General features: G+C 37.7%; 1 protein-coding gene across 4 annotated transcripts in view; it reads right to left on the reverse strand.

The window, feature by feature from the left end:
- TMEM63A (transmembrane protein 63A) overlaps positions 1-14,924 on the reverse strand; it is a 33,878-nt gene that overhangs the window by 13,070 nt on the left and 5,884 nt on the right. For all 4 annotated transcript variants that reach the window (XM_071579644.1, XM_071579655.1, XM_071579652.1 and 1 more), the window contains exons 5-15: positions 14,771-14,834; positions 13,358-13,395; positions 12,077-12,219; positions 8,703-8,754; positions 7,444-7,552; positions 7,000-7,070; positions 6,146-6,226; positions 5,396-5,519; positions 4,936-5,069; positions 2,617-2,754; positions 684-837 (exon numbers count right to left, since the gene is read on the reverse strand). In XM_071579644.1, coding sequence (XP_071435745.1) covers positions 684-837; positions 2,617-2,754; positions 4,936-5,069; positions 5,396-5,519; positions 6,146-6,226; positions 7,000-7,070; positions 7,444-7,552; positions 8,703-8,754; positions 12,077-12,219; positions 13,358-13,395; positions 14,771-14,834 — 1,108 coding nt within the window. The remainder of the gene's footprint in view (positions 1-683; positions 838-2,616; positions 2,755-4,935; positions 5,070-5,395; positions 5,520-6,145; positions 6,227-6,999; positions 7,071-7,443; positions 7,553-8,702; positions 8,755-12,076; positions 12,220-13,357; positions 13,396-14,770; positions 14,835-14,924) is intronic.

Consider the following 14,924-nt stretch of genomic DNA (forward strand, 5'->3'; position numbering starts at 1 on the left):
TAGAACAGAGGCTGCAATATTTAGCTTTTTGTAAATGATAGCAGGATGAACTGGGGAAATTATACTCAGATAGTCTTAAACTGAGTAGTAAAGACAAAAAACAAAGTGGGATTGAGAATTAAATTCCATGAGAGTGCAGTTCACAGTCACTTTTTGTGTCATTTACACTGGCTGGAGGAAGTATTTAAAAAGAACAGCTTGCAGCAGATGTAGGTGCACTCAAACTAGGATCAGATATATATCCTATCTTGCTCTGAACTTAATAAGCAAAATAAAAACAACATTTCACTTCAGAATTTAACATCTGAATTTCTCACATCTTATCACACAAATCAAAATACAGGTTGGACTTGAAATTCCATTTTTGGAAAAGTTTTTGGTTACAAAATTTAGAATTATGTGAATGTGGAATGCAAATTTTTACCACAAAAATACATAAATATATTTCAATAATACAAAGTTTCAGATGAAATTACTTCAGACTACTATTCCAGGAATAAAAGAGGGCTTAAAGACCCAATTCTGGATGTATGTTTTTTAGCCAGCAGTCACCTAAAACAATCCTGGGAATTTCAACTGAATTTAACTTAAAGATGTAGAGTAGAACAATGAAACAATGTCTACCAGTTCCCCAACATTTCAGTTTGACACACAGCTATATCCAAACATATGGCAGGACTCACATTAAGGTAGTGAATAGGTTTAGTGACGTTGAACTTGTCCATGGTTGAGATGATTATGGAAGGAGTAGTAAGAAAAAACAGCACAATGAAAAGAAGCAAATTAATGCAAGCCCATCTAAACCACCATTTCAGTCCACGCACGGAAAGATTTTTCCTGGAGAAGAAAGCAAAAAGGACATTAAAACAAGTAGTAAGCATTGGCTGCTAAAAAAGATACATACTATCTGTCAAGTAGCAGGTGGCACTGCTTTTTGTAAATTGAGCTTTCAAAGTTATGTAACAAAGCACTATATAAGTTCCAGTTGCTATTAGAAATAAAGAAAACTGCAGCCTCTCTTGAATGATTACATAAATTGTGCTTGCAGAAGGACATATTTAGTCTTCCATTACACAAACATAATGTCTAATGTAATTAAGGATTGGGATGAAACACTTCTACTGTTCAGTAATACAGACATATGAAACAAAGATAGAACAAGTAGAGACAGAGTCAGAAGGTACAGAGAACTTCTGCAAGGAGAGCAACTGTCAGAGGAAGAATCGGTCAGGAAACTGTGATTTGAAAAAAAAAAATTTACAAACACTGAATCCCTTCCTGCTGTTTTAAGACATAAACCATATATTTTAAACATGTGAAGTTCTTAAATGTTATCTGAAGTAGTTCCCAAAAGGACTGGAATGATTTGATCTCCAGCTAAAGCCCAGTATTTAGAAGAGCCAAAACAGGGATACAGAGGCTCAGTAACTAATTATGACCAGTCTTTTTGTGAACTTGGCAACTTGGTAAATCCCTGTGCTTCCTCTTCCTCAAGAGGGAGAGAAGAACAGAAAAAACTCCCCCAACCCAAAATAACAAAACCCCATCATCTTCTCTTAGAGATGTTTAGCAAAGTTTTGCAAGTGCTTCAATCCACTGAGTAACACAGACCAATTCCTGTGTCCAGTGCTTGAAGAAAGGAAGAAGAAGTGGAGCACAGACACATGGAAGAATCCTTTCATGAATAGGGCTCATTAAACTGACCCTACCTGGAAAGCAGCTTGCAAGAGATTTTTAATTCATATCTCAAAGTAAGACTGCTGCAAAAGACACAGCTAAGAATCATAATTGTTTACATCTTGGTTAAAGATTCTGTACTTTATTCCCAGCTGCAGAACTGGAGTTGTAGTTCTAGACAAAACCTCTCAATTATTTGAAATCAATGGCATGATTACCTTAAGAGTAATTTTCTATTAAAATAATTAAGAAAAAATGTGCTTCTAAAAAAATTACATACAAGTGAAATACAGTAACTTGTGCATGTCTGTGTCTCACTTGCAGTTTTGGGTTGGGCAGTGCAAATGTCACAAGTTTACACTTATATGAAGAAAGGATTACACTGTCCCCACCCTAAGTTATTTTCAGAGCACTTGGAAAATGTTTAGATCTTTTTTTAGCCTATAAGCATGACAGAAGGGAGCACAGGAGCAGTTTAATTCAAAAAGTATTATCTGGGAAATGTACTGGGTCAATAAAGATGACGTTGGAAGACAGATGAGAGTTCACAGAGTGAATCAAGTTACGCTCATCACATCTCAACTCAAAAAAACACATATGTACTTGAAAATACTCAGTGCTAACACCAAGTTGCTTCTTCAGATCTCAACAGTAAATATGCACTAGCCTCAAAAAATGGAAACACTGAGAGACAGACAGTAAGAAGCTTACGGGATTTTTTTAACTTTGGGGTGGCGAAACTTCAGTCAGCCTCAGAGAGGCCTCCTCAAAGTCAATAAAGAACACCAATAATCAAAATAAAAAGGCAGATCAGACACATTAAAACACTACAAAAGTCTTAGTTTAGGGTTAAAGAAAAACACTCTCAGCCCTGTTTCTCCTATGCCCATTCTAAACCTACATTATCATCAATAAATGGATGTAAGACAGGATTCTTACCAACAAATATTCTCAGGATAAGGAGCATATGTAACCTCCCAGTTTGACACACACAGCTCCCTGCTGTAGGACGATGGCTGGGGCTCTCCTTTACACTTAATACTCTGACATTTGCAGGCATTGAAGTCCTTAAGGATGCTGTAAGGAAGAAGAGAATTTTTCCAGTTTTTTATACCTGAAAATGCTGAGTATGTAATGAGAAAGGCTGGGAATAGTGATAAAGGTTTTTTTATTTTAATAAGCCGTGATCAACTTAGACAACAATGAAACATATTTTGCATTAATGACAATTACATAAATAGTTTCTACCACAGGTCTTTGAGATCTGTTTTGTTGGAAACAAAAAGCAGTCTTGGTTCAAACTGTTCACTGTTTCTACCAACATGAACAATTGTATTAAAGAAAATGTAAAAAAATAAATCAAAGCCTGAGAGTACTAGAAAAAAAAAAAAGACAGATAGTTCCCTGAACACATCATTACATAATTACAACTGTTTTCAAATCAAAGTAGACTATGAAATGAGAGTGCAGACTAATCATTTCCACTAGCATCAAATCCAGCCAATTTTCAGAAAAACTTTTAGCATGCTGCTATTCTTACAATTCAAAGTATTACCCTCTTTCACCCATCCTAAAATAATCACAGTACATAATTCTATCTTCTAATATTATGAGCTGACTGACTCTCAATGTATTTAAAGGAAATTTAAAGATGCCCAGAATAAATGCTGTCAAAGATTTCTCAAAGGACAGCAGTAGAAGGGCTGGGCATACTCTCACAGACTGTTCTAGTACATTTGCATGGAAACAGTGTATTTTACATCTAAATGCACAGACTGTAAAATGTGTGAACATGCTTGTTTCTCAGTTGTGCTGTTATTATAAAGAAGACAGAGAACCACACACACAAACACCAAACAAATAAACCAAACCCCAAACCCCAGATTTTACCTTACCGGAATTCAAGTAGTGATGTCAATTGCCAGCATCTTGCAGCAGCAAGTATTTAAGAAAGTTAATTATTCTTTGCCAGTTTATTTTTAAAAATACATACAGAGCAAGCTTTAGCCATCATTAAACAAGCTTCTAAGACCACCTGCCATCATGAACCTCAGTTCTGGCTTCCTGTTTTCCCATCCCATTTCAGGGTTCTGTGGAGCAGAGCATACTAAGGGCAACAAGTAACTTTCTGATTTGATGGGAGCTTCAGCTTCACACATAACCTAATCTAATTTCCCGGGAAATGGAGTCCACCACATCAATTCCAAGCTAAATAAACTAAAATGTTTTCAGATCTTGGTAATTCAACTCAGAGATGTCTGTAGTGTAACTCAAAACACATGCCCAAGGAGAAACTATCCCATCAAAATTGTACACAACACATCAGAATCTAGAGAAGGAACTTCAGTGCTTATTTCTTCTTTCAGTTTCACATCTCAAAATGTTATTTCATTACAAAATTAGGGGAGGAGGAAGATTTCATCATGCAACCGCTACTCAGTTATAAGAGTGGCAAGCAAAACTTTCTCCAAGATATCAAATTCTTGCAAGAAATTCTACACCCTGGACTTCCTTGAAAAAAAGCCTGAAACATTGGCTTTCTGATATGACTTGAAGGTCAAAAGAATGCAGGCAATTTAAATCACAGAGGCTGTGAAGAATAAAAAACATGATGTGTTATGCTGTAAAACAAATATTTTTCTGTTTACCTTTACCTACTTTGTGTTAGTGAAAGATATTCTCAGTGTCAACAGAAAATAAGAGGCTACATGCATTTGCCTCTACAAATAACTGAATACAAAAATACTGAACAACTTCTGACATGAGGTCTACACATATATCTGTAACAGCAGGTAATAGAGACACAGACTGTGTATTTATCACCTGTGGCCAGGTGAGTCACAGACCCTACCCTGTTGAGATGAGTAACCAGCAGCGTAATTTGCACCCACTCTGACAGTTTGGTCATTGTACCATTTGCACCGTAGAAAATGGAGGAATCAGTAACTCATATTCAATTAGTCTACCCTTCTATGATGGACTGACCCTACACTGATGTACTGGATCCCACAAGGAAGAGAAAGGCTCCTTATCCCAATAAATGTCCTGAGCCTTTTAGTCCCTTAGAAAAAAGCTTAAAGCACAGAGACTAAAATGGACAGTTTAGGGAAAACTTACCGGAAAGCAAAGCAGAAAAAATCCACAGAATGATGAAAAGAAGAAAGGAAGAAGAGCCAAGATAAGCAAACAAGAGACACAAACAACAGATCATTTGTACTATTATAATGAAAAGAGAACAAGACAGAAGACAAAACTTACTAGGTTGCCATGGATTTATCTTGAAATGTTACAAAAGCCATTCCCAATGGGTTATTATGAACAGCTTGTTCCTCTTTTGAATATTCTTCCATCAGTTCATTTCTAACTTTGGTATAATAATCGACAGCATCCTCCTGTCAGGAAATTGATGACTGTTATATCCAAGCACCAGCTGGCTCATATCTTCATTAACATACAGCTTACACGAACCAGTTTCTCTTCCTCATACTACTTCCACGAATTACAAATTATGCCACAAGGCAAAGATAAACAAATAGGAATATTTTCTTGTATTTAAATTTTGCACTGAGATTACATTTCAAAAATGTTGTAAGGAAGCACATGGCAGATGAGCTGTCGGCAATGAATGAATATGGAATTTTCTGAAGCTCAACAAAGCTATTCTCTGCCCTTTTAACAATCTACCTGGCCATAACTAAGAAAGAACACAATCTCTTACCCTTTCACATCCCCTCATTTCACAGCAGCAGAATTGCCCACATGGTTTAGGGTTGATTTGGACCCGCTTGCCATACTTCTGGTGCAGGTGTTCATAGTAAGTCAAGCTTTTTTCTGCCTGTTTTCTGGACAGAAAACACAAATCCATAACAATTTGCAACAAAAAAGTATAAACATCAAGCTTAAGAAAAATATAGTCCCCAAGAAAAAAGTTATTGCAAGGACTGATGGCAAATGAATCAGCCACCAAATACATTTACATACAGTTTATATTGGTTATATATATTTCATTTATTTTAAAGTCAGTAATAGCATTATACAGCCTACAGTTATAGTGATGTTCCAGGAAAAAAGAAAAAACAACCACAGTGCTATTCACGATAGCCCCCAAAATAACACTTCTCTCTCGTTAGATCATCAGTCTGGCGAAAGACTCAGGGTTAACAGTTATCAATTCAATAGTTCAGTTTTTCACTGCATGCCTGACAATAAATAACTAACTGCACATAGACAAATAAATAATCAGCAAGTCAAAACTTAGCTTATGCAACACACCACATACCAAGATGGGCTGAACCCCACAACTCGCTTTAAACCACAACTGAATCTAACTGAAGTCCAGACCAGAACTTTAAGATCAGAATTCATCTGTAGAATGTGCAAGGTTAGTATTGCTGATATATGCTGATTAAAGGCTAGCAAAACATTTGTAAAATTATTCTAAAATCATGTAGATTACAAGAACAAGTACCTTTTTTTGAAGAGGTGAATAAGCTTGGCTACATCATAACAGAGCTGGACCTCCAGCACAGTGCAGGTTGGGTAGGCATCCCTGAAAGGAAGCAGCACATGAGAACATTAAGAACAGAAAGTACCATGAAGAAACTGCTGCACAGAACAGCAGTGATAACCTAACTGATATCTCAATCACTCATTTTATTTCTGAATGAGGTATCATAAAGTAGGGACTTTCAGAGAGACTGTTGCTGAAAGTTACTTCAACATGAGATGCACATTATTGCAAGTAAAGGTTGTGTGGGAGCATAAATGGAAAGTGTGAATACACAGCCACTTTCTTACATTTTGATTTTAAGATCAGCTCACTAACCTTATTGAAATACAGTTTTTTCTCAATGCTGGCTAAGGAATAAGATATGTTTGTAGAGCACAGATACACTATAATATGACTATTAAACTCTGCAAAATTCAAAAAATGTATCTGCTTGGTCAGGTAGAACTACTAGGACAATTTTATCTCCTGTTCCTAATAAAAGATGGAGAGAGGCTTTTTCCAAGGGCATATAATGATAGGACCAGGGAGAATGGCTTCACACCAAAAAAGAACAGGTTCAGATGAGGTATTAGGAGGAAATCCTTTACTGTGAGGGTGGTGAGGCACTGGAACAGTTTGCCCAGAAAAGCTGTGGACTTCCAGCCCCACCCCTCGAAGTATTCAAGGCCAGGGTGGATGGGGCTCTCAGCAACCTGGTCCACCAGGTGATGTCCCTGCACATGGTAGGGGCTTTGGAACTACATTATTTTTAAAGTTCCTTCCAACCAAACACATTCTATGATTCTAATGGAATTACTCAAGCGTGAACTTACGTGAAATGGCCTTGTACTATCTCTTCATTTGCATTTTTTGGAATACCAGTTATAAACAATGTGCACTTAACCTGTGAGAGCAAATGCAAGTCAAATTTTGAGAAATCACATCATGAAAGAGAAAACAAGAATATAAGGAAGGGAGTGACACAGCACAAGTAGCTGTGTAGGGGGGGGTGGGGAAAGTAGGAAATTTTGATTTTGGTGGGAGCTGCATATATTTAACACAGCACCTTCTCCATTGGTAATAGGTTACAGCAAAATTTCACAAATCCCTCCTCAATCCCCTTCTCTCCATCCATTTTCCCAATTCACTCAGTAGAGCATTTCACATTTATGTCACATTCTAGCAAGCAGGAGTCATCTCAGCAATTTGCTTTTTTAGCATTATCCACTGGCAAACATGCTCTCTGGGGGTTTTTTCACCCCAATACAGAAACTTACTATGTTTTCCTCTTTATATGTTACATACTTCATGTGATGTCTCATGAAAACAACAGTCAGAATCAGGTAAATAACAGCAAAAACCGTGTGCAGCCAAAGAAGATCATTTCTGTTGGACAAAATGTTATGAATATGAGAAACAGAAACAACCATCTGTCCAACCGATAAAAGTAGCTATCAAAATGCTAATCAGATCAGAACCTCTCATTGAACACAAAACAGGAAAAAAATAGTTACTGGTAGTCAGTCATGCCTATGCAGATGCCTTGGACAGCCAATAGGAAGGGTTACTTGCTTATCATACTATTCTAGGGGTAATGAACCCACCAAGAAAACAGATATTCTATGACATGGATATATTTAGGAAATGTTTGGCTTGCACCTTCCCACTCAGATGGTCAATAGCACACATGATGCTCTTTGCCAAAATGGTTTTAATTTGCCTTTTTACTGTGCTGAGTGCCTCATTGAGCTCTCCTTGAACACAATCCTTACTCAAATTGAAAACAGCCTCAATACAGGGAGTAAATTCTGCTTTTCTGATGGCTCCTTCTTTAAAGCTTACAGAAGTTCTGTTCTGTGAACAGTTCTTCAGTTTTGTGAAGAGCACTAATAATTACAATTAACCTAAAATACAGGAAACTATTTTACAGATTAAAAAAACCCAATAACCAAGCAAGCAAACCCCCCCCAGTAGTTACTAGGTTTCATAACGTGGTTATAAAACCAAAGTGCATTGGCAGAAACTCTACTGGACAAAAGTATATGGATGGATTTGGACTGATCAAGGAACCAGAAGACTTGTAGACCTTTGTGTTTCAGCTTTTTACTGACTGTTTTTAAAACACATAGAAGTAATTTTAATTGTAATCTCAGACATGAACACACATAAATCTAATGTAAGGGAATTTAAATCATCTGAGTTACACTTTCTAGGAAAGCTGTCAGCTTTACTTTCCTTCTGAAACATGGTTTCTTTTAAAGTGGAAATTTCTGAAAATAGTATCACTAAATGTGCAGTCATTAGCCAAAAGAAACACATGGTGTAAGAAGTAAGAGCTGAGAGTAGAAGCCAAGTCTCAGGATTTCTTATCAGCACTGTAAGTGCAGAGCCTGAAGCAACACATATCCCAGCTTCAGTCCATGAAGCGTGAATAAGTTATTCTGACCTCAGGAGCCACACTGCAAGTATCAATTCTTGTGTTTAGAGCCCCTGGCAGGACACTGACACAAGCATAAAGGTACTCTGCAAGACTTACCCAGTTTGTAAGTTCACTATAGTTGTTCTTCCAAAACTATAGGGATCTTTATCTAAGAACAAAAAAAAATTAGCATAATTAGCTGGTGCAACATTCACAGGTAAACTACTAGAAAGTCAGCTTTTATTCTAAAGATATTATATTTCTTTTTAATGCTGAGCAAAAAAACTTAAAATCAGAATCAATGCTGGTTTACTCCGTATTGCATCTTAAAGCTGGAAAAACAGCCTCAGGATTACACCACATTGAAGCCATCATGAGAAGCAGCAGACTTTTAAAAACAAACACTACATCTTTGCAGCAGTTCCCTTTCTCCCCTCAATCTCCCTTAATGTCAATATTGTGTAGGGATTGAACATATTTCCTTCACATTTTCCTTCCATCTTAACTGATTTCTTATCTCAGACTTTTAAGCTGCATTAATTCAGTGTTGACAAAACAGTGTTGATAACCTTGCTAAGGTCAAAAATGAGAGAGTTTATATGACATTATTTCTCTAGACTGTCAAATATTTAAAAGAAAACGATAAGGCAAGGGAGTGAAAATTGATTCAATGTTCACAAGGGAAAAAGAGTTAAGTGTATCTGGAAAAGTAAACAATTCCCTAGCACAGACTGTTAAACCACATTGCAGGTTAAGCCATCACAACTGAAAGAACTGTAAATGCAAAAAAATCAACTTACAGTGCAAGGGGAGGGACACTAAAACTTTGTTTTTCAGCTGTATCTCCTAGGATCATGAAAGTTAATGCAGAAAAACAGAAGCTGTATTCTCCTGCTCTACAAGGCCAGCCATTCTCTGCCATTTGAACTAACAAAGAGCATCTATCGGTACCCAAAATAGTACAGATTTTATCAAATTATAATTAGAGAAGGACAGTGCACACAAATTGATGCTTATTGCAAAACCCGTTTGGGTATAAATACACAGGTAGCAGCTAATACTCTAAGCCTTTTGAAGGCACCAGTGTCTCTCTCTCTGCTTTATAAAGGGGGCGAAGGGCACTCGCTGTGACGAATCTGATTCCTTAAAACCAGGGATGCTGGCTGAGAACACAGAAATGGAAAGCAAGGAAGGAGAAGTGACTGTGCAGTGATAAAGGGTCTTTTGAAAGAACAAAGAGAAAAGAAATGTAAAGAAAAAAGAAAGATGGTCTTTAAGAAAGCCAATACTAATATAAAATATCAATAAAATAATGAATAAAAGAGAATTGCAAGAAAGCAATAAAAGGGAAGTCAGAGATTGAAGTTCCACAGGGAAACAATAAAAAAAGGAAAAGGTAAAATGTATCCTATTACAGAGGAGGGTTAAGTCACAAGATTTTTTTAAAAAGAAAGGTAGGAGTAAACTGAAAGCAAAAACTAGGACACATTATAAAGGATAACATAAGATAGTATCGAGACAAAGACCAGCAAGACCACTACATGAAGTAAGATGCAATTGTTATGGTATAAGAACATACAAAACAAAACACGAGCTAGTGCTCTGCTCAAGAGCTTCTCAGAAAACCAAATGAGTTATTGCTTTTTTTCCCATCACTATCCACCAAGATGATCAATGATGAACAACTCTGCAAACATGATCCTGACAAGAATGATACAAAGCCAGGTACAAAATGGGCTTACAAAGGCTTATTATCAAATATGGAAGAATGTCTTTGTCTAGTCAGCACTGACAAAGTCTCTGAAAGAAGATGTGTCCAGTTCTGAGACATAAACCCAAGACAGAAAGGAACAACAACAGACAGTCTAGCTAGATTAAAACAAAAGTTCAAGGCATAGCTGATGATTTTTTGATCAGCTAAATGGAAAACATTTCTCATGAATGACCAAATTAACTGGTCCAGTTTATGAAAAAGAGGGAAAAGCCCAGATGAGTTTATAATCCTCAAGCAGCTACAAGGATTTTGCAAATCTGTAAAGAATAATCTATTATCTCCAGTGATAGGTCAAAAAAATTTATTTCAAATAGCAGCAAAAGAGGTTCAGACTGGATACTAGAAGATTTCTCAGTTGTGAAGATGGTTTCCATTGTCAATCACCACCAATAAAAACCATAAAGAATGCTTAGATAAACACCAGTTAAGAGGACATAGGTAAAGTTAATTCTGGCTGGAGCCTTTTAAATGTAGTCACCTCTGTCTGTATGTGGTGTGCAATCTTGTTTCTGACAACTGTTTAAAGAACCCCCTACACTCACATATATTTCCTATCAGACTGAGGGGCTGTGTTGGGTTTGCTTGGCCAGGTTTTGGAAGTGGGAGTGCTCTGAGGTCACTTCTGTGAAAAGTTTCTAGAAACTTCCCCTGTGTCCTTCAGAGCCAATGCCAGCTAGCTCCAGAATGGAAGTGCCAAGGCCAAGCTAATCAGGAACACCAGTAAGACCTCTGTGATAACACATTTAAGAAGCAAAAAGTTATTGCACAGATCTAACTGCATCCAAAAAAGAGCAGAATGAGAATATGTGAGAGGAACAACCCTGCAGACACCAAGGTCAGTGCAGAAGGAGGGGGAGAGGTGCTCCAGGGGCCAGAGCAGAGTCTCCCCTGCAGCCTGCAGTGAGGCAGCTGTGCCCCTGCCGCCTCTGGAGATCCACCCGCAGCCAGTGGAGGAGACACACCAGAGCAGGGGAACATCCGAGAGAGGGCTGGAAACCTGTACTGGAGCAGGGTCCTGGCATGGACCTGCACACCTATGGAGAGAGGAACCCACACTGGACCAGATCATCTGGCAGGACTCGTAATCCTCTGGGGGACCCAAGTTGGAGCAAGCTGTTCCTGAAGAACTGCACCCCATGGAAGAGTGACCCACACCACAGCAGTTCATGGAGAACTGTTGCCTGTGGGACGGACTCAAGTTGGAGAAGTTCACGGAGAACTGTCTCCCATGGGAGGAGCCCCATGCTGGAGCAGGGGAAGGACTCCTCTCCCTGAGCAGCACCAGGAACAACATGTGATGAACTGACCATAATCCCCATTCCCCATCTGCCTGTGCTGCTGGAGCAGAGTACGTAGAGCCCAGGAAGGAGGGAGGAGTGGGAGGAAGGTGTTTTTAAGGTTTATTTGACTTCTCATCATCCTGCTCTGATTTTATTAAGGAATTCAATTAATATCCCCAAGTTGAGTCCATTTTGCCCATGATTATATCTGTGAGTGATGTCTCCCAGTCCTTTCCTCAACTCATTAACCTTTCACTGTACTGTCTCTCCCAGGTCCACTTTAGGAGGGGAGTGAAAGAGCAGCTTCAGTGTGTGCCTGGCATCCAGCCAGGGTCAACACACTACAGGGGGGAAAAACAGAACACTACCATATAAAGTTTATCAAAATAAATCCTAAAAGCCTTTACAATGATATAAAATAAAAAATAAATTCTTACCAAGTAGATCACCCGACAGGTTGACAGGTAATATGACACACACAGACAAAATGCTGATAGCAATCAACAAGCAGATGATGTGACGCTGGAAGGCAAGATAGTGTATGGCATCTTCACCACATCTCTCGTGAATCTCGTCATCGCTGCGTCACAGACAGAAAAGCACAGGGTCAGTCTGCTTAGTCTCCTTGGGGTTATTTGGGGATGGTTTATGAACATACACTAAATTGTCAGTCTATCCAGTGACAACCCCATCAATCCCTATTGGTTTTCAGCATGGCTGTGTTCTTTCATGCATGGATTCACATTCCAAAAGTATCTTCTTTTGTGTAGCACCATATAAAAATTAATGAGAGGGAATTCAAGGTGGAAACAAGAAATTCGGATAGCAGATATGTATGCAAATTCTTTTTTTATCAGACTAAAAGGGTAAAAAGTAATTTGCTATGACCACTTGTTTTATGATAATCGCCAGTCTAGCTCTCAAAATTTAAGATCATGCTGGGACAGGATTCACTCAACTCCACAAAGGCTCTCCATAAGGAAAATTACAACAGAATCACCTTACTCTTGTGTCACTCGGTTAACAGAAAATATAATAGGCTTTGGAATTACCTCTCACCATCTCTCCATTGCAAGCAGAATAGATTATTAAAATGGGAGAACGTGGAAAAGGAAGGAATGGAACTAGCAAAACTGGAGACAGACAAGCTTAATCCCCACCTCTTTTTTATTTAAATGTACCCAAGCTAAAAATGGATTTTTAAAAATACTGATCTACTAAGACCCAAGAGATACAGACAATGAACATCACACATCTAATACTCAGTTTCTGGGAAACAGTGAGATGGACTTTTCAGAGTTAGTCAATTCCAGCCCCAACTAAACCCCCAGTTCTCCACAGAAACCCTTGCAGGGAAATCCCATTTCCTTTCTGGGGCTTCAAACAGGGCAACACCCACAAGGTACTCTTTAAAGAGGAAAAGCCTAGAGCATAAATATTAGCTCTGAATCCATATAAATGCCATAGATTCACTTGGGTTCACACACTGTCCCAAAATCGGGGAATCCCTGGGCTGGAAAAGTATTCCCATAAGCTGACCTTGTTTTTATATTCTTTTTTAACTCGAATAGAGGCACCTGTATAAGTGCTTATACTAAATTCTTTCTATCTATCTATCTATCTAAAAAACAACCCAACATTTTTGAATGAAAACCACCTTTTTAATTAAAAAAGATCAAAGCAAACCACAGCTGACTATTTCTGTTTCATATACTTACTGCATCCGAAAAGCAGCTGTTATCCAAGAACAAAATCCCTATAAATAAATAAAGAAGTTTTTAGGAGCTGACATAGAAAAAATAGTCTCTAATCTGTACAATAAAGAGAAGTGTTTCTATTAAGGAAAACTCTTAGCAAAATAGCTGGTAGTTCGTTGCTCTGAAATCATCATTTAGAAACAGAGAAAACACCTAATACTCTACACACTTTTCACAAGGTACTTAATGTATCTTTAGAGAGTGTTCAAGAGTTGGGGTTTTTCATTACACATTTATTGCTTGGGCTTCTTACAAGCCTCCCAAATCCCAATGAACACAAGTTAAGACTGAGGCTGCTAGGAAATTTTTTTATGGTTTGTTTTAGAGCAGAAAAGGTGGTTATTTTTGCCAAAACCATTTCGAGAGACTCTCCAATTTCAAGGATAAGCTCCATGAGAGTCTAATACAAGTTAGCCAGTTAAATGGTAATGAGAAACAAGGCTGTGATTACAGTAACAGGAAGGTTTCTTATATAGTTTTACAAATCCTCCTATGAAACTGGACAGCAGAGAGCACATCTCACTGAATGTTCAAAAAAACCTCTCTCAAAAGGTCTCTTCTCTCAAGTGAACATTATCCAGCTAAATAGACACATTTTATTCAACAGCTAACGTTGCTTTAGGGTTTTAAAAAGACGAAAAAAACTACACAAATAGCTGAGCAATCCTGATCAAACACTAATATGCTTTTGATACTGACACAAATAATTAGTTGCAAGGCTAGACATTAACTTGATGCATGTATAAAATGTTAAAATATAGGCTACCACCACTGGACAGCTCTTGCATGGTACATTCTGAAGCTGCAACATGAAATCATAGAGATGTACCAGTTCAAAGACTCCAGAAAGACCATGGAGGCAAGTAATTACAAGTTTAGCCAAAACATTATTTTCCACTCCAAACCAGTTTGATTATTAAGAGTACACAGTACTATTATTAGCCTCACACTTACTCAGTTTTCTCAACTTTGAGAGGAAAACAATGGACTGCCAAGAGCAACTGAGTATTATTTGCAATGTGAACACAGTGTAACTTTTTAAACTCTTATCTAGGTACAAATCATTTACTAGTCTTTTTTCTCTCTCCCCTCCCCATCTGAAATTCTGTCATCTAATCCCTCTCTAAATTAAAACAAAATAAACAAAAAAACCCTTAAGAACAACAACACAAGATACTGGTTTATGATATGGCAATAGTTTCTCAGGAAAGAGAGATCACGTGTAGTTCTATAAAAACACAACAAACAATACTTTATTAATCTTTACATACAGGTGGTCTTCCAGTTTAATGACTGGTTCATTAGGCTACATGGAATAGCAGATTAGAGCATATAGTCCATCAAAAAGTATTATCAAAACTCTAGAATACTTACCCTATCATATTCAAGATCTTCAGGTACTGATGAAGATGTTGACAATCGGTTGTACCTCGATTCACTGAAACACATTAAAGCTTTTAAGTAACTTCAATAACAGATTATGGAATCCTACAGAATCATTTACATTTTAACAGTTCTTAAGTAACTA

This window comes from Pithys albifrons, chromosome 2 (assembly GCF_047495875.1).
Source record: "Pithys albifrons albifrons isolate INPA30051 chromosome 2, PitAlb_v1, whole genome shotgun sequence".
Taxonomy (NCBI): Eukaryota; Metazoa; Chordata; class Aves; order Passeriformes; family Thamnophilidae; genus Pithys; species Pithys albifrons.